The following is a 27,415-nucleotide window of genomic DNA, read 5'->3' on the forward strand; positions in this document are numbered from 1 at the left end:
TATAAGAACTCTGCTGTATTTTATCTGAAAATTCTGGGAAAAGATGAAATGTTGTCATAGTGGTATGTATAATCAGATTCTGAAATTTGCATCTCAGGTTTCAAGAGAATGAAAATGCTTGTTTGGAGGGAGATTTTCATTATAGTTAGGCAAAATGGTCTGGATAAAGTAAGAACTATGTCTGTGCCTAAAACTTGAAAACATTATATAACTTTGAAAATTATTTTTCATTTTCATTCACCTCTTCACACTCAAGTATTTGGCCAAAAGGTGGAATGCCAAAGTACCGTGAGAAAGCTTGTTTTCACAGGATGACTAGCACAGTTCTGAAGATGTGTGAGACTCAGATAAGAGCTGGATAAATATCTGAATTTTGGGTACTTATCTTTGACAAATCACTTTCTCAGACAGCAGTTGTCTGTTCTTCCTTCTTGTAAATGTGAATGCTTGGGGGTGTCATGTCCTAGCTCAAGACTTCCTTAATCTGGTTTTCCATGCTGGTATCCAAACAATGTTAAATGACTATGAAAGAAAATGAATGCAGCACTTCTGTTAACATTCCAGATGACATTCAGCCCTGTGCAGAGAAGCCCATACCAGCCCTAGGCAATGTTTACACATCACTTGTGTCCTGTTTTGAGAGCTTAACTGGGATGTGAGTGGGGCCCTGGTCCTAGAGTGGGCCTTCTGCCTTGGGCTGAATTTCGCCACAGTGTAGCTGATAAAGCAAGAAGCATTGAACAGCTGATTAACATCCAACAATGTACAACATGAGTCAAAAATCAATGAGGACCTCAAAGTTTGTTTCACTTGTTCCTTTTAGCACATGATTCCGGTTATAAATATAGATGATGACAGGAGCAGGGCAGGAAAAAGAGAGAGATTGCTAGTGTTTGTGGACTTTTACATGCCTGGCTCGGACTTGGATACTACCGTGAAGGGGACGGTATAACTTTCAGTGACTGATTTGAATTGCACATTGTGTGGTCTCAGACTATTTTATATTTTACACTTTATAATGCACTTCAGTAACAAAGAAACGTTGAGTGTGTCTTCAACAGAATTATAAAATCAGTGGAAGAAGAGAATGCAGTAGATGTAACACATTTGAATTTTAGTGAAAGATGTGATGGAATCTCCAGATGGCTGAAGGACTGCAAACAAAAAACCAAATAAGGCCAGACTTAATCATTAAACACCTCTCCCCAACTCAGTATGTACATATGTGGTGGTGACATGCACATTGTAAGTTCCAGCACCATGTGCCACATTGCATTTACCATGCACTTTACTCTTCCTCGGAGCAGCTCCAAACAGACACCAGTGGAAAATATTTCTCTCATTTTCCTTCTGCCCAAAACTGGAGTTCTCCCCACAAATTACATTGGCCTCTAGGGAATATTGCAGCTGTCTTGGGCCAACAACAGGTATAAGGCTGGCTATCTCCTGAGCCAGCAGAGCTGGAAATGGTTGCTTTATCTCATTAGAAAGCCAGAAATCCCCCTTGCCAAGGAAGTAAGGCTTCTGGGACATATTTTTAGACTGGCCTTCATTTATGCTGGAATATTGGAATAGAAGGGTACAGCTTGCTCAGGAAGGACAGGCCGGGGAAAAAAGAGAAGTGGTGTTGCCTTATATATTAAAAATGTATACATTTGGACTTAGATTGAGAATGAAATAAAAGGTTTCAGAGTAGCAGCCGTGTTAGTCTGTATTCGCAAAAAGAAAAGGAGTACTTGTGGCACCTTAGAGACTAACAAATTTATTAGAGCATAAGCTTTCGTGAGCTACAGCTCACTTCATCGGATGCATCCGATGAAGTGAGCTGTAGCTCACGAAAGCTTATGCTCTAATAAATTTGTTAGTCTCTAAGGTGCCACAAGTACTCCTTTTCTTTTTAATGAAATAAAAGACAGACTTGTCAAAAATCACTGGGTAAGGATAAAAGGGGTAAAAAATAAGGGTGATGTCAGGGTAGGGGTCTACTACAGACCACCCAACTAGGAAGAAGAGGTGGATGAGCTTTCTTTTAAACAACTAACAAAATCATCCACAGCACAGGACTTGGTGGTGATGGGGGACTTCAACTACCCAGACATCTGTTGGGAAAATAACACAGCAGGGCACAGATTATCCAACAAGTTCTTGGAATGTATTGGAGACCATTTTTCATTTCAGAAGGTGGAGAAAGCTACTGGGGGAGAGGCTGTTCTTGATTTGATTTTGACACATAGGGAGGAACTGGTTGAGAATCTGAAAGTGGAAGGCAGCTGGAGTGAAAGTGGTCATGAAATGGTAGAGTTCATGGTTCTAAGGAATGGTAGGAGGGAGAACAGCAAAATAAAGACAATGGATTTCAAGAAGGCAGACTTCAGCAAACTCAGGGAATTGGTAGGTAAGATCCCATCGGAAGCAAGGCTAAGGGGAAAAAACAGTTGGAGACAGTTGATAGTTTTTCAAAGAGACATTATTGAGGACACAAGAGCAAACTATCCCACTGCATAGGAAAGATAGGAAGTATGGCAAGAGACCACCCTGGCTTAACCAGGAGATCTTCAGTGATCTAAAAATCAAAAAAGAGTCCTACAAAAAGTGGACACTAGGTCAAATTACAAAGGATGAATATAAACAAATAGCACATGTATGTAGGAACAAAATTAGAAAGGCCAAGATGCAAAACGAGATCAAACTAGCTAGAGACATAAAGGGTAACAAGAAAACATTCTACAAATACATTAGAAGCAAGAGGAAGACCAAGGACATGGTAGGCCCATAACTCAATGAGGGGGGAAAAACAATAACAGAAAATGTGGAAATGGCAGAGATGCTTAATGACTTCTTTGTTTTGGTTTTCACCAAGAAGGTTGGTGGTGATTGGACGTCTAACATAGTGAATGCCAGTGAAAATGAGGTAGGATCCGAGGATAAAATAGGAGAAGAACAAATTAAAAATTACTTAGACAAATTAGATGTCTTCAAGTCACCAGGGCCTGATGAAATGCATCCTAGAATACTAAAGGAGCTGACTGAGGAGATACCTGAGCCATTAGCAATTATCTTGGAAGACAGGAGAGACTCCAGAAGACTGTAAAAGGGCAAATATAGTGCCCATCTGTGAAAAGGGCAATAAGAATAACCTGGGGAATTACAGACCAGTCAGCTTAACTTCTGTACCTGGAAAGATAATGGAGCAAATAAGCAATTTGCAAACATCTAGAAGATAATAAGGTGATAAGCAACTGTCAGCATGGATTTGTCAAGAATAAATCATGTCAAACCAACCTGATACCCTGTCAAAGAAAGCTAACAAGCCTTGTGGATGGGGGTAGGGGGAAGTGGTAGATGTGGTATATTTTGACTTTAGTAAAGCTTTTGATACTGTCTCACATGACCTTCTCACGAACTAGGGGCATGCAACCTAGATGGAGCTACTATAAGGTGGTGCATAACTGGTTGGAAAACCGTTACCTGACTGTAGTTATCAGTGGTTCACAGTCATGCAGGCAGGGCATAATGAGTGGGGTCATGCAGGGATCAGTTTGGGTCTGGTTCTGTTAAATATCTTCATCAATAATTTAGATAATGGCATAGAGAGTACACTTATAAAGTTTGCAGACGATATCAAGCTGGGAGGGGTTGCAAGTGCTTTGGAGGATAGGATTAAAATTCAAAATGGTCTGGACAAACTGAAAAAATGGTCTGAAGTAAATAGGATGAATTTCAATAGGGACAAATGCAAAGTACTCCATTTAGGAAGGAACAATCAGTTGCCCACATACGAAATGGGGAACGACTGCCTAGGAAGAAGTACTGTGGAAAGGGATCTGAGGGTCATAGCAGACCACAAACTAAATATGAGTCAACAGTGTAGCACTGTGGCAAAAAAAGCAAACCTCATTCTGGGATGTATTAGCAGGAGTCTTGTAAGCAAGACACAAGAAGTAATTCGTCCGCTCTACTGCGCATTGATTAGGCCTAAACTGGAGTATTGAGTCCAGGTCTGGTTGCCACATTTCAGGAAGGATTGGGAAAAATTGGAGAAAGTCCAGATAAGAGCAACAAAAATAATTTAAGGTCTAGAAAACATGACCTGTGAGGGAAGATTGAAAAAATTAGTTTCAGAGTAGCAGCCGTGTTAGTCTGTATCCACAAGAAGAACAGGAGGACTTGTGGCACCTTAGAGACTAACAAATTTATTTGAGCATAAGCTTTTGTGAGCTACAGCTCACTTCATCGGCTGCATTCAGTCCACCGACTGTAATTATTAGTGGGTCACAGTCATTCTGGAAGGGAATAACAAGTGTACTGAATGCATCCAATGAAGTGAGCTGTAGTTCACGAAAGCTTATGCTCAAATAAATTTGTTAGTCTCTAAGGTGCCAAAAGTCCTCCTTTTTTTTTTGAAAAAATTGGGTTTGTTTAGTTTGAAGAAGACAGAGGGGAATATGATAACAGTTTTCAAGTCCATAAAATGTTGTTAGAGGGAGAAAAATTGTTCTCGTTAACCTCTGAGGCCAGGACAAGAAGCAATGGGCTTAAATTGCAGCAAGGGAGGTTTGGGTTGGACATTAGGAAAACCTTCCTAACTATCAGGGTGGTTAAGCACTGGAATAAATTGCCAAGGGAGGTTGTGGAATCTCCATCATTGGAGATGTTTAAGAACAGGTTAGACAAACACCTGTCAGGGATGGTCTAGATCAGGGATCTCAAACACAAATCACCACGAGGGGCACATGAGGACTAGAACATTGGCCCGAGGGCCGTATCACTGAAACCTTTTCATATAAAAATATGGTAAAAAATGAAGCGTAATATAGTATGCTATTAAAAGTCAATGTATTAACTTTTTAAAAACTGTAATATGAAGAGGGGTTTTAACAAAATATAACCACGCAGTAATGCACCTCACTCAAACGACAAAACATGCCTTTACTTTTAGAATTATTTTGGTTAAAGCGCCACCCCCTCTCCACCCCATCCATGAGGCCCTGCCCCATGCCCCGCCTCTTCCCACCACGTCCCCGCCCCCATTCCTTCCCCAAAGTCCCCCCAACTCCGCCCACTCCCTGCCCCTATTCCAACTCCCTTCCCCAAATCCCAACCCCGCCTCCTCCCATGAGCATGCCACATCCCCCCCTCTTCCCCCATCCCTCCTGGAAAGTCCTAAGCGCCGCCAAACAGCTGTTTGGCAGCGGGAAGCGCTGGGAGGTAGGTGGAGGAGTGGGGACGTGGTGCACTTGAGGGAGGGGAGCTTGGCTGCCCGTGGAGCTGGCACCTATAGCGGAACTGCAGGAAATAACTCTGCGGGCTGCATGTTTGAGACCCCTGGTCTACATAATACTTAGTCCTGCCATGAGTGCAGGGGACTGGACTTGATGACCTCTTGAGGGCCCTTCCAGTCCTATGATTTTATACTGGTATAAAGAATAATAGCCACAATTTCTGCTTTTAAGTTTTTTTCAGGCACAGTTTAGGTCACTTCTGCCACTGTCCCTCATTTGTGGGTACACTTTGGGACTCACACAGTTGACACCTATATTTTGGGACTACAAGTGCTCGCAAAACTGTGTGCAACGTTTTACATTTACACATCTGCATTTGCTAAAATGGGAGCTTGGAAACGGTCAGGCTGAAATGCAACATTTTGTTCTAGCCCTGGTAGATCACAAGATCTCTGACCTTAATATGAATGGAAAAGCTATTGTTTTTAAAATACATCAACTATTTCCCTCTCCCCTCTGATCCATACAATTGCATTCATGTTGCTATGGCCAGCTGGCTATCGATATGAAATATAGTGCCAGTAAATGTTTCCCAGAGTTTTTAAGGCATATGTAAACTAGAGTTTCTGTAAACTATCTGATATCTAAAAACACATGATTGTGTGGTGTAGTATCTGGATGGAGGGTTTAATGGCATTTGCTTGGGATGATCTGCGTAAGCGACCATCCCAATCTCATGCATGTAAACGCTTGCATCGCTCTGCAGTCACTGTTAGTCTTGCATCTGTGCTCCCTTACTCGCGAGAGCACAAGCTGAGACAGACAGGGTAGGAGTCGAGCCCTGCAAAGCCGCAGCCACCTACTTTCTATCCGTGGATATCTGCAGCCACACATGCGGTTGTCTTGTTTACCGTCTTTGCAGATTGGCTGTGGTTCCACATTTTTGTATCCATACAGGACTCTAGAATTGGTGTCAGTGGAAACCCAAATGTAAGCACATACTCATGGTGCTAATGAGACATTTGGTTACACTCCTCTGCATGGCCCCAACTTAGCTTGTGGCAGCAGTTACTGGGTGGCTGCAATGCAGGATCAGGGGCTTGTTTCCCAGCCTGCAGCCCCCCCTTGCTGGCTTTCAGCAAACATTCTCACACGTAGAGCTGATCAAAACTCAGGCTTTCCGGCCCTGGGCAATTTTGACATTTCACTATGTGCTTTGCTGCAAACTGAGACAAAGCCAAAATAGCACCATTTTTCACAGAACAGGAAGGTCAGTTCAATCTTGACTTGCCTCTGTCTGAGCTGGCCCAGAGCCTCATGGGACCCACCCCCCCAGGTCCTCTCTGTGGGCTGTGCACTGCTGCAAGATCACCTCTCCCATGATGCACCACAGCAGCTCAACCAGCGGGAAGGCCCCAGTGCATAGTGGGAGATGTGGTCCAACCGGGGAATCCTGCCTGTAGAGACAGGCACCCAGCACTTTGGATTTATGTTGAACTGACCCAAACTGAAATAGTTCTATTCATGTCAACCTGACTCCAAATGAAATATTTGGGGTCAGTTGAAAAGTCTCAGCAAATTCCTTTGTGGAAAAGGCATTTTCTGTCGAGAAATCACATTGGCCTCTCTGGCCTTCCCCTTCCCCCTACAGCCATTGCTCTTCAACTCCACCTGTCCCCAGAGTCCCCTCTGTGCAGTGCCCCTCCCAACAGGGTCCTGGACCCTCCCCCACAGAGCCACCTTCTCCCCACCACCCCTCAATAGGGCACCCCTCCAAACTTCCTGGGCTTTCCTGCAGTAGTGCCCCCTGCTGAAAACATCCCCACAACAGTGTCCCCTGCTGGGAGGAACACCACTGCAATCTCCCAACCCCCCCCCCCGCCCCTGAATGGATGTTGCACTTGTACCTCTCCCCCAGGAAATAAATTCTGCCCCCAATAAGTCCGTTCTGTAACTCCCAACAAACACAAGCCTCCACTCTACTTCCTTCCTTCCCCATTCACAGCCCTGCCCCCCTTCCCACTCCCAGCACTGGGTCACAGCCCCCTCCTCCCTGCTTTCCCTTTCACTTTTCCACCTGGGTCACAGCTCCATCTCCGCATTGCAGAGGCATCTGTACACTGCCCTTATCACCTTCCCATCCCCATGTCACAGCCTCCCCCTATACCCCTTCATCTCTGTGTAAAGGGGCTGTTGGCTCCATACTGAAACTTAGCAGGGGGAGGAGGGATTGTTTGGCCCTCTCCCAGTACCAGGAGAAAAAGGGCGGGCCAAAGAGGCATCAGGATCGTGATACTGACAATCCCCAGGGCCAGTGAGGAGAAGCCAGTGTTCCAAGTCAGCTAGATTGACAGGGCATGCAGGCCAATGAGGCAGTCACAAGCCCGGTGGCCCATCCTCCCTGTGAACTGGGGCTGCCAGGAGCAGAGAACAGCTGGGCTGGTGTCAGAGCAGCATGGAGCCAGGACCATGTTGCAGTGAGAGCGGATGCTGGCTGTGTCCCACACGCAGTGCCCCTATCCACCCCATTACCTCCTTTTGCACCAATCGCCTTGTGGGTTTTGAGGGACAGGCCTGGGTTCTTCTGAAGCCTGCTCCTGCTCAGCAGGGTGCAACTTCCTGATTTTCTTCCCCAATGAACTTATTCAGCAGTGTTGCCAACCTGCCTCCGTGCCTTTCTTGCAGGAGCACCAGGACAGCTTGGAAAGGAAATTCTAACTATAGGGCAACCCCCCACTTACGTGCCAGATAGTTGGAGACTCCCAAGAAATCACACAAACACGCTGTGAGGAGACCATGGACCAACCTCCTCCTCCCACCAAAGCAGCATGTCGAAGGTGCAAGGAGACCAGGGAGAGAGCCCTCTAAGCACCTTGGAAGAAGGGCAGAGCCCAGTTCCAGAGGCAAAGACTCTCAGCCATTTGCTCTAACTGCAGTTCCTTTCGCAGGAGCTGCCCTGATGGGGATCACAGACATGTCTTTAGCAGGTTTGTAACAGAAGTTCCTCTGCAATGTGACATAGGAGACAATGAGAAGCAGCCTGGGAGGGTGTTGGGAGCACATATATCTGACAGCTAAGAAGGAGCAGCTCTCCCAAGGCTTTATTGCGCTGTCTATGTGGGCAAGGGGCCAATTTGCTCCCATGTTAGAAGGCTACATGAACTGAACAGCTGGGGGGGGACGGGGATGACACTTGGTCTTTTCTCTCCAACATGAATCCCAGAGGCACCCTTTGCTTTCAGAGCCCTGGCTACCCAACTGGTTCCTTATCACTCCTGGATTGTCCCTTATGAGTCAGGTTTGAGTTTGTAAGCAGAACTGACACCTACTTGCCCTTTGATACGCTTGTTTCCCCACACCATAGGGACAGCTTCAGGATGTCAGCCAGGGACAGAGAACAACTGAATTCAGAAAGACACCAGACACAGCCACAATCTTTGGTGCCTGCAACCTCAGACCTTTTCTGTAAAGCTAGCGCCAGGGCAAAGCAGCCTATGGCCAACAGGTCTGGAAAGAACTGTCTAGCAACAGGAGAGAGGAAGCATTATGCTCTTTCATTAAGCCATTTTATGTGTGTTTTAAAATATATAGTTGTGTGATATAAACAGAAATGGTTTTCTATGAGAAAAATCCCTCGGGGTGGGGTGGTCAGTAAACAGCCCAATGCAAAGAGAGGCAAACCAGAATTGCAGTGTGAACAGAAGCATCTTTAGCTGCTGTAAGAGCCCAAGTCAGCTTCACCAATAGGGAAGCTCTAATGTTACAGATTCCTGCAGTGCTGAGACCACTGCAAAGACTGGAAATTGGCAGCCGGGGTCACAGAACACTTCATATTTATAACTCATTCATGCTGTTTGCCAGTTTTTAATAGTAGGATGTAGTAAACAGAACATTAAAAATGTTGGTTATGTGGCATCCTCCCAGCAGGGCCCACAGAAATGACAGTAGAGGGGTCTGGTGTCTGTAATCCAGAAAGCAGATGAAACAGGAGCCTGGCACTCTGCTCCTTAGTCAGAGCAGCACTTCTCATGTCAAACTAGAAAGAAAACAGAAATCAGGTTTAACAAACGGAGAGCAGGTAAGGGCAGTCAGCATCTCCAGCTGCAGGCACATCCATCTCTTCACTTACCAGCTTTCTGCCCTATAGTTCCTGAGGGTTAGCAGTCTTAGAACGTGAAGGCACATAAATCAAGAGTAATACTGAACCAGTGCACTGGACTGAACGACAGCTCGCAGCCAGATTCACCAGGCCAGCAAGAACATCTCCAGCATTCGCAGCCGTGCCTGGGGACCTGCATAGCTCCCAGAGAAAGCTCAAGCACCCTCAGGATTGCTCTAACTTATGCTCAGTTACAGCCACCCATTAAACCAGGGGCTGTGGGGTGGCAGCATAGAACTGTTTCACTGGATATCCCTAAGGACCATTCCTGTGGGCTGGCATAAAAGGGGACCTTTCAACTGGAGTGACAGACAAACCACAATGGAACCAGAGGACCCAGCCATTAAACTGTGAGCACTCAGGCAGGGACGTGTCTATGTAGCTTGTCCACACACCTCTGGTACCACATTAGTCATAAAAAGAAAAGGAGTACTTGTGGCACCTTAGAGACTAACAAATTTATTAGAGCATAAGCTTTCGTGAGCTACAGCTCACTTCATCGGATGCATTTGGTGGAAAAAACAGAGGAGAGATTTATATACACACACACAGAGAACATGAAACAATGGGTTTATCATACACACTGTAAGGAGAGTGATCACTTAAGATAAGCCATCACCAACAGCAGGGGGGGGAAGGAGGAAAACCTTTCATGGTGACAAGCAGGTAGGCTAATTCCAGCAGTTAACAAGAATATCAGAGGAACAGTGGGGGGTGGGGTGGGAGGGAGAAATACCATGGGGAAATAGTTTTACTTTGTGTAATGACTCATCCATTCCCAGTCTCTATTCAAGCCTAAGTTAATTGTATCCAGTTTGCAAATTAATTCCAATTCAGCAGTCTCTCGTTGGAGTCTGTTTTTGAAGCTTTTTTGTTGAAGTATAGCCACTCTTAGGTCTGTGATCGAGTGACCAGAGAGATTGAAGTGTTCTCCAACTGGTTTTTGAATGTTATAATTCTTGACGTCTGATTTGTGTCCATTCATTCTTTTACGTAGAGACTGTCCAGTTTGGCCAATGTACATGGCAGAGGGGCATTACATTAGTCATGTTATAAAGGGGGTACAATCATAACTATAAGGGCAGGTAAAGAGACTTGGTTCCTAGCCTTTGTAAATTTCCAGCTCATTCAGAAAATTTATTTTCATAGGGTCTTTCATCTCAAAGGATTCCAAAACCCCTTATAAACTTCATATACAAGGACCCCTATATAGCCACCACTGGGGAGGAACATGATGCCCCACACCACTCAGGTCAGGACAAGGGACAGCACACTTACACCTAGGAAGTACATTGTTTAAGGCAGCAGAAATACATCTGACCCATTGCTGGGCCCAAAAGCGTTTTTTTAATTGGGAACTTTTGAGAAATCCAAGATCTTCAGCAGTCTCTACTAGCACGTCGGTGAAGTCCCCATCAGTCCTCAAATAGTGACAGGCCCAGTTGGTGAAAGTCGGGCCCAAGCTATACAGCTGCATCTGCATTGCAAAAACCTCCCACCAATGTCCCACAGTGGGTGCTCATCCATCAACAGTAACAAGTGGTGACAACGACAGTCATCACTAGAACTGGTGGGAGAGTCACAGCTGTGTAAATGGTTAAGGTCTTAGATTAGTTTAACTTGGATAAAAGCCTTGAAAAACACACAAACTGGGGAAATAAAGGGGCTGGAGGGTACCAGCCAGGATGGCCTTGGGAAAGATGAATGTGCTAAATTTAAACATGAAGAATTTTTAAACTATCAAATTTTATTCATAAGAACGCAAGAAGAATACAAGAATGGCCATACTAGGTCAGACCAAAGGTGCATCTAGCCCAGTATCCTATCTTCTGACAGTGGCCAATGCCAGGTGCTTCAGAGAGAATGAACAGAACAGGTATCATCAAGTGATTCATCCCCTGTCACCCATTGATAGCTTTTGGCAAACAGAGGCTATGGACACCATCCCTGCCCATCCTGGCCAATAGCCATTGATGGGCCTATCCTCCTTGAATTTATCTAGTTCTTTTTTGAACCCTGTTAGAGTCTTGGATTGGTCAAACTTTGACAGTTTTGCAGATCTCACAGCTCCAGAATTCCAGCCCAGTTTGAAGGAAACCAATTCAGTCATTTTAAAAGCTATGAATGTTGTATGTCACAATGCACAGAGAACAGCACTATTTAGCTACGCATCCACATGCATACATACAGGTTTAATGGGAAAAAAAATCTAGCACATATCTTCAGCACATTGTTTTCAAATGCTTAGAACTTCTGGTTAATCATAACCAATTTTTCCCCTTGCAAACCAAGCAAAGGTGCTAGTCCTTAAAGACTATATCCAGGCCAAAGTTCAAGCTTCAGTCATTTTTGTTTTACTATGTCTAAAACAGTATGGTCAAAATGCTTGTAATGACTGTACTTTTCACTCACTGTACTCAAAAACAGCTGAAGGGCTTTTGCTCAAAAATAAAATTAATCTTCAGGGGGAAACTAGCTTGGAAAATTTCAGCCCATACACTACATTTTCTAGAAGATGAGCATGTGAAAATTGAGGACAGGGCTTGGAAACTAATTATAGTGAGAATTAGTAGGTTCCCATTATATCATCATAGAGGTAATAAGAGCCCTACGCATGCTTATGAAAGTGACTAACAGAAAAAGGTACAAGGAAGAATTAAAGAAAAGAGAGCTTGTATCTTTTTAATTTTTGGCAAAACGTAGAATCTAAAGAAAAGCCGATGGCAAGAAATGAATCCTGGCCAGCTTGTCTTTGCTAACATTTTTGCAGGTTTTGAAGATGCACATGCACAGAATGCGATCCCACCTACCTGTCAATCAAGGAATCTCTCATGCTGGTAGCAAGCGTACTTGGCTGAGCTTCATTCAGTTTGAAGATGCTCTCGATAACCGATAGCTCTGTGCTGGTTGTGTCCAACCCACAGAAGGCACACCAATCGTTCACAACCATCCCTGCAGCAATAACCTCACTGCCACGATTTACTGTTCCAGCCTGGCAAAAACAAACAGGGAGAGAAAGGGGTCAGCACAAGACCACAGTGACAGCAACAGAAACCGTTAATCAATTATACTTTATCGCATTGCTAGTCACCAGGGAAGGGCACCAGCCCAAACTATCCCACAGACTCCTGTCACCACAATGGCTACCACGATTTAAGATGAGAGAGACCATCTCGTTTGAAAATGTTACCTCCTCTGACAGGACACATTTTTGGGCTGAAGAACGGTAGTTTTTTTCATGTGGGTTCCATCCATAAGCAGACCTATATGGGTAATGCTAGTTCAACTATTTGCATCTATATAATTGGACAATGTAATATTTGGTTATTTAAAATTCTGTTTAGGAGACAGTGGTGACTGGGAGCAGCTTTTCTTCTAGGTTAAAGACTTCTGATGAAAGGTGGACCAAGGTCCTGAAGAACAGGAAACAACGTACAGCCATTATTCCCCAGGTCCAACCTCTTGTCCCCCCTGCTCAATTCCTAAACTTTAGATCAGCTCCTGATTCAGGTTTCTAACCTTTGGCTTAAACACTGCCCAGTGCTCCTAGGGCCTGGTGACTGGGCTGGGAAGCAGTGGGTTCCCTATGTAGTCCCAGAGCAGGAGCTGTCACTTCCCCTCTCAGCCCAGATTTACACTACAGAGACCTCTGATTCCAAAGCAATTAAAGCAACTACTGAACTAGAGAACTAGCAATGCTAAGCTACAAATAAAACCAGACAGCTTTTGAAGGCAGCGCTGCGACAAACTTATTCGCTCTCTCTTGCTGGAGGAAAATCAATTTAGTTTTTCTAAAGTGTAAGGTGTTAATAGGACAGCTGACCTCTTTAAAGAAAGAAAAGCAGAACAAGAGCAAATGCAAAGAAGTATTTAAACTCAGAGGAGAAATTAACTGCACAGAAATCAAGCAGAACACAACAGATGGGAAACTAAACTCTACAGCTATGCTGAAAGTCACAAATCAGACTGGGGAATAGCTTGCCACTGCGTGGTTCAAAGGGAACACAATTCTATCACTGGAATTTTTAAAAGGCCAGTAAAGGCCAAATCACATCACTCCTTCCCCACGCTCCAATAGGATGACAACATGCTATAGGGCAGATCTCTCTTGTTTGCCATCAGAGTGCAACACCTTGTGAACAGGCAATGTGTCCTATGCAGCCCATTCAACTTCACTCAGGCAGCGAACCCAGAACTTTGTGGTACTGCCTTGCAGGCCATCTCCTCCCTTCAGTGCCATCAGCACAGGGTCACAGCAGTGTTCACATTGATAATAATTACATTTATTTTATTACCCCAACTTTGTTTGCCAGAGACTTTGGCACTGAAACATACAGCTGCATTTTAGAAGCGGAGTGGGAGATTTTGGCAGTTGGGACATTTGGTACCCGGAAGACTTGAGAAGCTATTTGTGGGAGGAGGAAAGACACACTACTGAGAGCCTTTTAGCAGCAGGGAGAGGGCACAGCTTCTTTTCAGGTGGGCAGCGGTGAAACTAACAAGTCCACATGCTACAGCTGCTTGATAAAAGCTAGACGAGGCAGACAATGCACCTGGGGGCAGGACACAATATGGAGGCTGGAAAGGGGTACAGCTGTGAAGATCCAAATCTCTCCAACAGTCAGAAGACTCTGGGGTGCGAAGGGCGAGAGAAGGCACAAGTCTACAAATGCCTTACCACAAGTGGGACTTGCAGCAGTGAGGAGAGCTCATCCTGGTCTTCAGTTGAAGTCTTTGGGTGCACAAGTCCTCCCTGGTTACTAAAAGCACAGTAACTTCCTACCAGAACCTGGCCTGCAACCGTCTGTCTGAAAACTTCTACTTTGAGCACATCTGCCAAAATCTCTTCAGTCTCCTGTAAATACATAAAATGAGAAGTGTGTGTCCTTGGCACAAATGTTATCTCAGAATATTATGTAGAAACCCCATGCGAGCTGAGCTGGGAGCAGAGCTATGCTTGGGAGAAAACTTGCTCAGGGTGTTTTGGAAGAACCTATTCTGATTTCAAGAGCTCAGACTTTCATTTTGTAGGTATATTAACTACACCTGCTGTTAGGTCCGACAACAAAAAAAAAAAAAAAAAAAAAAAAAAAAAAACAATTAGCACTCCATCATTCTCCTCCTTGACCCGACGGTCGACTTCAACACATTCAACCATGCTCCTCCTCTTCAATCTTACCCGCCCGTCCATGACTTGGTCATTTTGGAAGTTGAAGTTAGACTGGAAATATGGTGTAAATTTTTAATTAGAGTAATTAATCCTTGGAACAATTTACCCAAGGTGTGGTGATTCTTCATCACTAACAATGTTTAAATCAAGACTGGATGTTTTTTCTAAAAGACCTGCTCTAGGAATTATTTTGTGCAAGGTCTCTAGGTCAGTCTAGATGATCACAGTGGCTCCTTCAGCCCTTGGAATCTATGAATCTTCAACTATCATCTTTATGTTATGATTCCTCACAGACCCACCTCTCCATTCCAGACCTGTCATCTTCTATTCCATCTAAAACTTCAGCCGGTGTCTCAGATTTCCTGGTGAGTGACCAGCTGTCAGCTTAAACTCAATATGACCAAAACAGAGCTCTTAATCTCTCATCAAAAATGCTCCCTCTCCTTGTGAGTACCACCACCATCTTCCCTGTCACCTGGGTATCATCTTCAACATGGCCCTCCCTCTAGACTGACACACCCATGTGTCTGCATGTTGCCGCTTTCTCCTGCAAAAGACTTAAGACCACCCTTCTTCTCCAGCCACACAGCTAAAGCCCTTGTCTAGCCTCTCACCATCTCAATTACTACAACCTGCTCTGCTCCAGCCTTGACAAATCCCTCCTCACCTCACTTACATCCGTTCAAAACATGGCTGCAAAGGTAAGCTTTCTTGGCACCTCCTTTTGACTGTTACCCCTCTTTGCATCCCTTCACTTGCTCCCCCTGCTCCATCACAGCAAACACAAACTATTTGCATTCACTTTCAAGGCCCATCACAGCCTATTCCCACCCAAGCTAGCATCTCTGACATGCTCCCGAGATGTTGACTCAACTCCATTCTGCCAATAATGCCAGCCTCTACCACCCACTTGTTAAACTTTCAAACAAGCATCTCCTACTATCACCCATGCTGCCCTACATACGGGAGAAATTTTAAACTACCACAAAGCCATCTTCCTCCCTGTCCTCTTTCATACTCCCTTCTGCTGTGATGTCTCCAAAACCTGAAGTTAGGCAGCGGGTGGCCTAAGACAACTGCCCATCATGCTGACCAATACTGGCTCATTGTTTCCTTCTACCCCCAACCTGTTTGTTGTATACAACTGTCTTTTGCCTTATACTCAGATTGGAAGCTCTTTGGGGCAGGGACTGTCTCTGTTCTATGTTTATACAGCACCTAGCGCAATGGGGTCTCTGAGGTGCTACTGTAAAACAAGCAATAACAACAGTTCTAGAGGTGAGATCACCAGCATGGACAGAGAACCTTTCCCCCTAGTTCAGGTGCTGAATGGAACATGTACTTGCTCAATGGGAACAGGTGGAAGAATTACATTGTCTCTTGTTTCAAGCATGGATACCAAATCCAATAGTGAGCACTAGTCTGACAGGTCTCACTGACAAATCTGATTATTTTTTGATTATTCTGATTACTTGTCCAATTCATAACCTTGTGTAAGCGGAGGGAGGGGAACATCGGTTGTGCAACAGCCTAGCAAGGAAAGACACTCGGACACCAGAACACAGCAACAAATACTGCCTCCACCAATACTCTGAACTTGTACATCATCTGTTATCCAAGGATCTCAAAGCATTTTTCAAGTTAGAGCATTAGATTCTTCATCTACTGTAAGTTTTCTGGGGCAGGGAGCCATGTCCTCATTTGCGTTTGTACAGCCCCAAGCACAATGTAGCCCTGATCCTGACTGATCTGTTGAATGATTAAGACACCTGTGGCGTATTATCTCCCAAAGAAGAAACTGGAATACAGAAAGCTCAATGACTAGCCCAACATCACACAGGGAGTCTTAGGCAGAGCTAAGAACAGAATCAAGTCTCCTGACTTGCAGAACTGGGCTTCAGCCACAAGATCATCCCAGACCGAGTATGACAGAGAACACGCTTTCGTGGGCAGTTTGCTAACCAGCTTTTTGTGGGCAGAGTGGAAGATGCCCAGCAGCACACGAAACAAGGAGCAATTCCTTCAAGGGGCTCCTATGGCCCTGCACTTCACTTCTCCTAGACACCTTCACCTAGGGACACAGGTCCCACTGGAGACCCTGGTGGACCTCTACATGACCTGGGGAGGAAAAATATGAATCTTGCCTAAGGAGAGAAACGGCCTAAGTGAGGCAGTGAAGGAGACAAATGGCCCCAGGAGAGGAATTTGATAGATCAAGAACCAAATCAATTTGCAGTAATGAACTTGTTTAATGAGAACAGAAGTGCTGGAAAGGCTAAACCTGCAGACGGTGGGCTCCCAGGCAGGGTGGAAATTCACTTGGCAGGAACAAACCAACACAACACTGGCTGCACTCTGCTAGCAAGGAAACAAAGAATTCAGGTTTTAGCAGCTTTTCCTCAAGCCCAACTGCTAAAACTCTGTAATTTCTCCCATTTCTACATTTCACAACCTTCCTCTGCCTGAACTCCCTGGCACCCACACTGTGCCCCCAATCCAATCAAAACACTGCCTCCAATGATCTGCCCTGCCAAATCTCACCTTATTACCCATTCCTTGCATCTCTCTTTTGACTGCCTGTTCTCAACTGCATCACATTCTCCTATTCGTTTCAAAGCTGTGTACAGCTCTGTTCCTGCCTATGCCTGTAACTTAATCTCTTACTCTGCCCCCTCAACCGCCTTTGTGCTTCTTGGTCCCTGACTTCCATTTCTCTGCTTTCTTCCAAGCTCTACATCAGGATACAAGCACATCACCCCTTCCCTCACTCAAAGCCCCCTAAAATCCAACTCATCCACATTTTTTCACTGGAAGCACTGTGGGCAATCAGTTGCAGTTTAGCCATCCAGATGCACATGTGCCTCAAGAACCACCTGATACGGTCATCATTGCTCTCCTTCATTATATTACCTCGCCGTTAGTCCCAGTACTGGCAGTCCTTGACTTTATGACATTTGACTTACGACGCTTTGAACTGACACCCTGATTTGATTTATGACAATTGGTTTTGACTTCACGATGCTCAGTCCTGCAAGGGGGTGGACTGCGGTTCTGAGTTATGACTTACGACACAATTTTCAGGAACCAATTGTGTCGTAAGTCCGAGGACTGTCTGTATGTTGAACACTAGATTGTAAACTCTTCAGGGCAGAGCTTGTGTTTTTATCTGCCCTATAAATAAGGATTAGTGAAAGGGAGAATGAGGGGCAGTCAAAGCTGAATCTTGGGGCAACCTTTTAGAGCACAAGCCAACTCTGCCATTCCTCTGCTGAGAAGAATGAAAAGCTAAGTAAAGCAGGCTCCCATGCTGTCAAGCGCTATTAGCATGCAGCCTTGTGTTACTTGGCATGAACTGGAAATGTTCCTAGTGAACCCCAATAACTATGAGGTCTAGCTCTAGGGCAGGGTTCACTTTAAAGGTCTCCACTGAACTTGTAAAAGAATAAAAGCCATTTACCCTGTCAAGGTCTGGATGGACAAGTGCTACGTAATCATTGCATGTGGTGACATTGCCCAAAGCTGAGAGCCGCTCCTCCACCCTTTGGATTCGGACCGAGTCTGGCAGGCTGTTGCGGATGTGCTGAAGCTCCTGGTCTGTTGTACTGCTTGGGACCAACAGACCATGCCGGTTCCCTAAAAGAAAAAAAAAAAAAAAAAAAAAAAGAGTTCTGCTTCAGACCAAGTCAAAGGTGTTCACCTGCCTGGCTTGTCCACTTCTTAGCCTTCAAACAAGCTGGCCTTGGGGTTCCTCAGGCTCACCCAGCACCTCCCCCAACATACAGTCTTCAGCATGACTGAGACAAAGTTCCCATTAAAAAAAAAACAAGACAGCACCTAGGGATCAGAGTCAGAAAAAATTGTTACCTACCTTTTGTAATTGTTGTTCTTCGAGATGTGTTGCTCACGTCCATTCCAAGTAGGTGTGTGCGTGCCGTGTGCACAGTCATTGGAAGGTTTTTCCTTTAGAGCGGTATCTGTCGGGTCGGCCATGGAGCCCCCTGGAGTGGTGCCTTCATGGCAATGAATATAGGTCCCTGCCAACCTGCTGCCTCGTCAGTCCCTTCTTGCTGGCTACTCCGACAGAGGGGAGGTGGGTGGGTCTTGGAATGAATGTGAGCAAAACATCTCAAAGAACAACAGTTACGAAATGTAGGTAACCATTTTTTCTACGAGTGTTTGTTCATGTCAATTCCAAGTAGGTGACTCCCAAGAAGTCCCCCGGAGGAGGAGTCAAAGGTCACCGAGTTACAGACTGTGGCATGGCTCTACCAAACGCGGCATTGTCTCTAACCTTCAGGAGGAACGCTGGGTGCAGTCACATTTGCGCCTTGTCCTTATAAAGCACGGTATAAGAGGGCTCAGACGTCAGGGCCTTGAGCTCAGACACCCTCCTGGCTGACGTTATAGCCACCAAGAACGCCACCTTCCAAGAAAGGTAAAGTAGAGAGCACATTGCTATGGGTTCCAAGGGAGGGCCCATCACCCTTGAGAGCACCAGATTAAGATCTCATAGGGTAATCAACTGCCATTGAGGGTACTGAGGGTACAGCCTGTCCAACCCCTGAAGAAGTGGCCAACCATGGGGTTAGCAAATAATGATCATCCAGCTGAACCAGGATAGAAAGCTGAAATCACAGCCAAGTACACCTTGATTGATGACACCACCTAAAACAGCAGGGTGTGGCGAAGTAAATAGTCCAGGATGAAGGGACTCAATGACTCCAACGGAGGAGTGCTCTTCTGTAGAGACCATATAGAAAATTTCTTCCACTCAGTCAGGTAAGTGGCATGAGTAGAGGGCTTCCTATTGCCACGGAGGACCTCCCTAATCGAGTCGGAGCACACAAGCTCTAACGGGTTTAACCATGGAGTTTCCATGCCGTGAGGTGGAGCAACTCCAGGTTGAGGTGCTGGAGTTGGCCGTGGCCCTGCGTGATCAAGTCCAAAAGCATGGGCAGGGCTATAGGCATGTCCACCAACAGGTCTAGCAGTGTGGTGAACCAGTTCTGATAGGGCCATGCCAGTGCTATGAGGATCAAGGATGCTTTCTCCTGTTGGACCTTGAGGATGAGCGGGATTGGCGGAAAAGCGTACAGTAGGTCCCCTTTCCACGAGAGGAGAAACGGATCCGCGAGCAAGCCCAGGCTGTGATTCAGGAAGGAGCAGAATTGCTGACACTTCCTGTTGCTTTGTGTTGTAAACAGGTTGATCTGGGGAGAGCCCCACCTTTGGAAAATGCTGATTGTGACATCCTGGCGGAGAGACCACTCGTGGCCGCAAAAAAACCTGCTGAGGTGATCGGTGAGCCCGAAAGGTTTGAGGCCTCCAAGTCTATCGAATGGGCAATGCAAAAGTCCCACAGCCTGAGGGCTTCCTGACACAGGGGAGAGGAGCGAGCACCACCCTGTCTGTTTATATAGAACATTGCTGTGGTATCGTCTGTCAATACTGATACACCTCTGCCCTATAGATGGGTTTGAAACGTCTGGCAAGCGAGGCGCACAGCACGCAGCTCCCTGACATTGGTCCCAGGCAGAACTTTCGCTGTACATCATAGACCTTGAGTCCTGAGTCTTCCTAGGTGCACTCCCCATCCCATCGCTGACGCACGTGTGACTAGTGACAGTGCGGGCTGAAGAACGGTATGCCCGTGCAGACTGTCTGTGGATTGAGCCACCACTGAAGGGACTTGAGGAGCGATCATGACCAGTCTGTCTAAGTGATCTCAGTTTGGCCTATACACTCAGGATAGCCATGCCTGAAGGGGACAGAGCTGAAACCTGGCATGCTGTACTATGTACGTGCAAGACGCCATGTGCCCAAGCAGTTTTAGGCAATTTCTAGCCGTCGTGGTGGGGAACCTTTTGAGATCCTCTATGACGACACTCATGGCAAGGAAATGAGATTGTAGCCTGAATGGAGTCCAAGAGGGCACGGATGAACTCTATTCTTTGAGTGGGAGTTATGGTCGACTTTGCCACATTCAGGATGAGGCAGAGCCGGAGGAACGTTGTCCGCTCCAGGCTCACATGGTCCTCCACTTGGGTCTGGGAGCGGCCCTAGATTAGTCAGTAGGCTAGGCACGGGAATACTTGCACTTGCCAATTCTGGAGGAAGGCTCCCACACCCGCCATGCACTTGGTGAACACCCAAGGGGTCACCGAGAGGCTGAAGGGAAGAACCGTGAGCTGACCGTGAATGTTGTTGACCATGAATCATAGGAACCATCTGTGGGATGGGATTATGGACACGTGAAAGTACGCATCCTTCAAGTTGAGGGCAGGGTACCAGTCCCCCAGAGGGAATGATGGAAGCCAGGGAAACAATGCAGAACTTCAACTTCTTCATGAATCTGTTGAGGTTTTGCAGGCCTAAAATAGGCCTGAGCCCACTCTTGGTCTTGGGGATTAGGAAATATTGGGAGTAGAACCCCCTGCCCCTGAACTCCAGAGGGACCTCCTCTACTGCCCCAAGTTGTAAGAGCATTTGCACCTTCTGCACTAGAAGTTGCTCGTGAGAAGGGTCCCTGAAGAGGGACAGGGACGGTGGGTGGGAAGGCAGGAGGGAACAGAATTGGAGAGAAATCCCAATTGTACAGTGCTCAAGACCCATCAGTCTGAGGTTATTTGAGACCAGGCAGAGTAGAAATGGGACAGACAGTTCTCAAAACGAGGGGAAGCATCCGGAATTTGAATTGGTGCACCACCCTCAGGTGCAATTTCAAAAGTTCGGTTTTGAGGCCTGAGGAGGACGGAGATGGGCGCCTCCTGTTACTCCTGCCCTGTTTCCTATTATAGTCCTGGGAGGAGCAGAGTAGAAGCATGGGGTGGGCTGAACTTTGAACAGCTTCCTTTGGGGGGGGCCGGAATGGGAATCCCCAGGGATTTAAGGGTTGCCCGTGAGTCTTTTAGACTATGGAATCTAAAGTCTGTCTGCTCTGAAGAGAATCCAGAACAGTCAACGGATAGTATTCTGGACCTCAGGCGGGAGCCCCGAGACCTGAATCCAGGAGCTGCGTCGCATGGCTATGGCGGTAGCCATCGTGCGAGTGGCCAAATGTGCCAAGTCCAAGTCGGCCACTAGGAAGGACCTTGCGACCACCAGACCCTGAATCCGAACGAGCTGACCCAGGCCAGCTGTGGGTTTATCATCATTGTGCAGATGTACCCTTGGTTGTTGTTGCTTCTTTATGAAGGAGAAAGTCCCTGAGAGGAATGATTTGAGGTGTTGCTTTGTTTTCTTAAGATAGTCTTTTGCCTTTAAAAAAAAATTTTAAAAACAGCCTTAGCCATCAGGAATGTCTAGATGGTCTATCCTGGTTTTACCTGAGGGCCTTCTGGGTCTCAGGCCTCGTTAATTATGCAGAGCGTGTAGATAGAACCTTTAACAAAAGTGTCCTTTCCTCAAAATGTTAACTAGGTGTTATTAAAAACAGTTTTAAAACAGTTGATTAAAATTCATTTTCCCTTCTTGGCCTGTTAATTCAGGATTTCACAAGTCCCCCAGTGACTGCAGTCTCAGAGAGCAAATGGGATCCGAATTTCTAACATAAAACATAAACGGGGGGGGGGGGGAGGGGGGAGAAGGCATAGATTCCTTACAAAAACCCTACCAAACAAACTGAAAAGGGCAGAAACCTCAATTTTTTCCCCTTTAATCAGACATTAAATCCCTTCTGCAGATGCTAGACTGTTAATAATCTAACTGGTGTTCCCAAATATGCTCATTTCATTACTCTAATGTGCCATGCAGTAATAATCAAGATCTGTCAAAAGGTTCTCCAGAGAAACTGATAAAGGACAAACATTCTCTTTCCTCTCACCGGAATGGATTGTAAAAACAAGAGCTGCGTCCTGCTGTGTCCCTGGCAACATGCAAGCGAAAGGAGGAATATTGCTTTTGCGACATGTATTTGTAATGGCTAGATGCTGAACCATTAATGCCCATCAAAACAAGGTATTCCCTGCAGATTTATCAGTAAGAGAAACTTACACATGACATGCAACTCCCCATCCCCACAAGTAGAAGCATGTGAAACACTTCCCCCAATGCTGCAGAGGAATGGTTATGTGATTTCTCTCCCACCCCCCCCCAACAGAAGCCAAACCCTATGTGGCATAGGCTCTACCCCCCGTCCCTCCCTCCACACATGGGCTTTTCTTTACTCTCAAATTGATACATTTTTGATTTTGGAAAGAAGTCTTCCCAGTTCCACCCCTTTGTCCCACCCTCAGGCCTGGCTCCGCTCAACAACCTCTGCTGGCCAGAGGTCAGAAAAGAAGTCCCTTCGGGTCCATGGGGCTATATCTGCAACCCTCCTACTATCCCCTATTTGTCACATCTGGAACCTCAAACTCTAATCCCTGTTCAATATGGGAATGGGTGGCTCCTAGGCAGATCCAGATCCAGAATGTCTTGACCCAGAGTCTTCCTTATACTGCAGAATGAGAGTCTAGAATCTTGTGAAATGACATGTTCTGGCCCAATCCCCATTAAGAGCACACCACAAAGGTATCAGCTTGAAGGATGTGACTTACCAACACACATTCTCCCAATGATCCGGCATCCAGCTATGGAAGCGTGAACAACAGGGATGGTCTCAGAAAGCTCCCCCTCAAAGATACTGCAATAAGAAAGACAGTGAAATGATGCTGCAAAGCAAAGAGTGACATATACAGAGAATCCCATTCAATCCAGAGGGACTCAGACCCCAAGGTAAATCAAGTCAATACACCTAAGAAGGAGATCTGATGTTCCTGACCTGTTTTATAAAGATGAGTATCTCCACTTTACAGATGGGGAGACTGAGGGGCAGAGAAGTTCACTGACTTGCCCAAATCTTCACAGCAGGTTAATGGCAGAGTCAAGAATAAAACTCAGGCTTCCTGAACCCCAATGCAGTGTGCCCTGTCCACTAGACCCACACGGTCTTCCCAACTAAAATGAATTAATTTCCTGTTAAAATGAGAACTAGAATTCTTTGAATATGCCAGCTACACAGTGAATAAAGAACAGGCTGGTTGAAGTCCAAATAAATTCAAACAGCCTTTGACAAAGACCCTCATAGGAAGCTAATAAGGAAACTAAAGTACTCGTGGAATGAAAGGTGAAGTACAGTCAAGGCTTAGAAAACAAAGAATGACACCTCTAGGGCCTGTACTAGGACACCTGCTGTTTAATTTATTTATCAATGATCTGGATAAAGGGGAGAACTGTGAGGTAGCTAAAACTGTGACACCATTATTTGAGGTTATGGCCTTGTCTACACTACACAGTTTTGTCAGCAATGTAAGTTACACTGCCATAAGCACATGTGTGCACAGCACTGTGTATGTGGGAGAGCTTCTGCCGCTCCTGGAGGTGGTTTTATTATGCTGACAGGAGAGCTCTCTCCCATCCGCATAGAGCGTCTTCACCAGATGCGCCGCAGGGGCGCAGCTGTACTGCTGCAGTGCTGTACATGTAGACATGCCCTAAGTTAATCAAGACTGAAGGGGACAGTGAGGACCTTCAGAGGGACATAATCAAGCTGGGTGAATGGGTAACATGATGGCAAATGAAATTCAGTATTGACAAATGCAAGGTAACACAGGCTGGAGGGACCGGTCTGAACTACTCATACATCTTACTGGTAAGTTAAATGCAAAAAGCCCTGGGTATCCAGGTGGGCAGCTCAACTGAAACCTCTGCTCACGGCCACCAGTGGTCAAAAAAGCAAAGAAGAGGGTAGGAAACAGAAGGAATGGATTTCAGAGTAGCAGCCGTGTTAGTCTGTATTCGCAAAAAGAAAAGGAGGACTTGTGGCACCTTAGAGACTAACCAATTTATTAGAGCATAAGCTTTCGTGAGCTACAGCTCACTAATACTGGAAATACAATGCTGTTACATAAGCCAGTGGTTCTCAACCAGGGGTACACATGGGTCTTCCAGGGGGTACATCAACTCCTCTAGATAGCTGCCTAGTTTTACAACCGGCTACATAAAAAGCACTTGCAAAGTCAGTACAAACTAAAACGTCCTGCAGACAATGACTTGTTCATACTGCGCTATATGCAGAAATGTACGTACACTATTTATATTCCACTTGATTTCTTTTATAACTATACGGTAAAAAGGAGAAAGGCAGCCGTTTCCCGGTACCAGCGCGCTGGGACACTTCCCGGTTTCTATGTCCCTAAGCAGGTCGTTTTTAGGGGAGGTGAAAGTTGGGGTGCGCAAGACAAATCCGCCCCCTGAGAGGGGCCCAGTAGCCTGGGAGGGTCGAGAGGCAGGGCTATGAGTTAATGGTGCGCCCTGGCCTGGCCTGCCGCCTTCATTTCTAGTCCCCTTTCTACGGAGATGCAGCCGGCCCATGGGAGGCCGGAGCTGGGTAAGGGACGGTCTGTATCCCAGCCCTCCGCGGATTAGAAAACACCAGCCTCTTCTTCCGCAGGGGGGCGGGGTGTTGGGCCCTGGGAAGGTGGGAGGCCGAGCCCTGGGGAGGGGAGGCGGGCGGCGAGGCCCCAGGGCCGGGGAGGCGGGCGGGCGGCGAGGCCCCAGGGCCGGGGAGGCGGGCGGGCGGGAGGCCCCAGGGCCGGGGAGGCGGGCGGGCGGGAGGCGAGGCCCCGGAGGCGGGGAGGCGGGCGGGCGGGAGGCGAGGCCCCGGAGGCGGGGAGGCGGGCGGGCGGCGAGGCCCCAGGGCCGGCGAGGCGGGCGGGCGGGCGGGCGGGAGGCGAGGCCCCAGGGCCCCGGAGGCGGGGAGGCGGGCGGGCGGCGAGGCCCCAGGGCCGGCGAGGCGGGCGGGCGGGCGGGAGGCGAGGCCCCGGAGGCGGGGAGGCGGGCGGGCGGGCGGCGAGGCCCCAGGGCCGGGAGGCGGGCGGGCGGGAGGCGAGGCCCCAGGGCCGGCGAGGCGGGCGGGCGGGCGGCGAGGCCCCAGGGCCGGCGAGGCGGGCGGGCGGGCGGGCGGCGAGGCCCCAGGGCCGGGGAGGCGGGCGGGCGGGCGGGCGGCGAGGCCCCAGGGCCGGGGAGGCGGGCGGGCGGGCGGGCGGCGAGGCCCCAGGGCCGGGGAGGCGAGGCCCCGGAGGCGGGGAGGCGGGCGGGCGGGCGGCGAGGCCCCAGGGCCGGCGAGGCGGGCGGGCGGGCGGGAGGCGAGGCCCCGGAGGCGGGGAGGCGGGCGGGCGGGAGGCGAGGCCCCAGGGCCGGCGAGGCGGGCGGGCGGGCGGGAGGCGAGGCCCCGGAGGCGGGGAGGCCCCGGGGCCGGGCGCTCTGACCTGTAGAAGTTCTCCGAGCCGCCGACGGCCACCAGGCAGTAGCAGTTGGTGAGCTTGGCGAAGCAGCCGATCTCGTGATTCTTCTCGAAGCTGGCGCGGACCGCCATGGCTCGAGCGCCGCCGACACGCGCGCTCAGCCCGCCCCGTCACGGGCAGCCCCCGGAAGCGCGCGGGCGGAGCGGCCGCGGCCCCGCCCCTCGTCTCTGTGGTCCCGAGGCAGCCCGGGGCGGGGCCCGGCGGCGGCGGCTGCGGCTGCGGCTGCCGGCGAGGCCGCGGGAGCTCGGCCCCCGTCGCCCGAGAGCCGCTCGCTGGGTCCCCAGTTCCGCCCCGGCCCGGCTCAGCCCGGTCCCTGAGAGTCGGGGCCGGGGCCCGGCCCGAGAGTGCCCCCGGCGCGGGCGGCTCCCAGCCCGGCTCTGTTCCTGGCCAGCGACCGCCCTTCACCCCGGGGCCGCCGTTCCCTGGGCTGCCCCGGCCCGGTGACGGTCGCAGATGTCCCTGTCCTCGCCCCGGCCTGGGTGGGGTCTGGGAGCCTGCGGCTCCCGGCGAGCGGTTCCCCTCCCCCCCCCCGCCGCGCGGCCTGGCTCGTCCCGTGGGTCCGGTGCGTCCTGCAGTAACGGCGACCCCTGGCGCGTGCTGCGCTTCGGCCGGCCACGCGCCGCGGGCGCTGAGCTCTCGCGAAGGCGGCGAGGAGAGGGGAAGCGCCCCCAGTCCCCGGCCCTAGACTGGCACCGGGGACCTGACCCTGCCTGGAGTGGAAGGCGAGAGGTGCTGGGGCTCAGGCCGTTTTTTTACATTCATAAATGATGCAGCCAAGCCCAGAGCTGCCAAGCCTAGAAGTACCGGGGCCCACCCTGGCACAAATGCAGCACGGCCTGTCTGTTGCCCCCCCGGGTCCCAGAGATCCACCGGGCCTCAGTGTCTGGAGATGGGTGAGGGGAAGACAAAAGCGGCGGGGATTCAGAGTGATGCTTTGGGGGGTTACCTGGGGGGTGTTGGATGAATCCCTACGACTTGCTTACAGCGTGAGGAAGTCTTGGCTGTGCAAAGGTCACCATTTAGAGCCCGGAGGGCTATCAGGGGCCTGTAAGCTGCTGGGGCATGGGCTGCCTTCCGGTGAATGGAGCAGGACTTTGCCTGGTGGCGGTAGCAGTAGGGTAATGACAAGCCTAGAGCCAGGAATCTGGCACTGGTCCGAGGGTGAAGCTGGAGTCGGTCCAGGAGCCAAGCTGAAGGTCAGAACCAGAGTCAGAAGCCAAAGCCTAAACCAAAGGGTAAATTGGAGTCATAGCCAGAGATAAGAAAAGGAGGACTTGTGGCACCTTAGAGACTAACACATTTATTTGAGCATAAGCTTTCGTGAGCTACAGCTCACTTTATGTCAGAAGCCAAAGCCTAAGCTGAAGGGCAAACTGGAGTCAGGAACCAGAACCAAGCTATGGCCATGGTACACATTGAGCAGCACTATGCTGCTGCAAGGCTCCAGGAGCAAACCGCTGGCTCCCCTGCCCAATCAGGAAACAAAAGCATTTGGAGGGGGCTTATTGGGTCCAGCTGAGCTTGCTGGGTTGCTTCGTGACATAGCCTCTGTGCCACAGGTTGGACATCCCTGCTTTGG

The 27,415-nt window shown here is 48.4% G+C and overlaps 1 protein-coding gene across 1 annotated transcript; it reads right to left on the reverse strand.

The window, feature by feature from the left end:
* Positions 1-8,912: 8,912 nt before the first annotated feature.
* On the reverse strand, positions 8,913-25,981 carry EIF6 (eukaryotic translation initiation factor 6). Its single transcript, XM_043495749.1, has 7 exons — positions 25,963-25,981; positions 25,801-25,921; positions 23,089-23,174; positions 18,009-18,184; positions 14,060-14,236; positions 12,192-12,373; positions 8,913-9,258 (listed from the first exon to the last, which is right to left on the reverse strand). Exons 2-7 carry the CDS (start codon positions 25,905-25,907, stop codon positions 9,249-9,251), a joined length of 738 nt encoding a protein of 245 aa, XP_043351684.1. The 5' UTR covers positions 25,908-25,921; positions 25,963-25,981; the 3' UTR covers positions 8,913-9,248.
* Between the last annotated feature and the right edge of the window lie 1,434 nt (positions 25,982-27,415).

This window comes from Dermochelys coriacea, chromosome 13 (genome assembly GCF_009764565.3).
Source record: "Dermochelys coriacea isolate rDerCor1 chromosome 13, rDerCor1.pri.v4, whole genome shotgun sequence".
Lineage (NCBI taxonomy): Eukaryota > Metazoa > Chordata > Testudines > Dermochelyidae > Dermochelys > Dermochelys coriacea.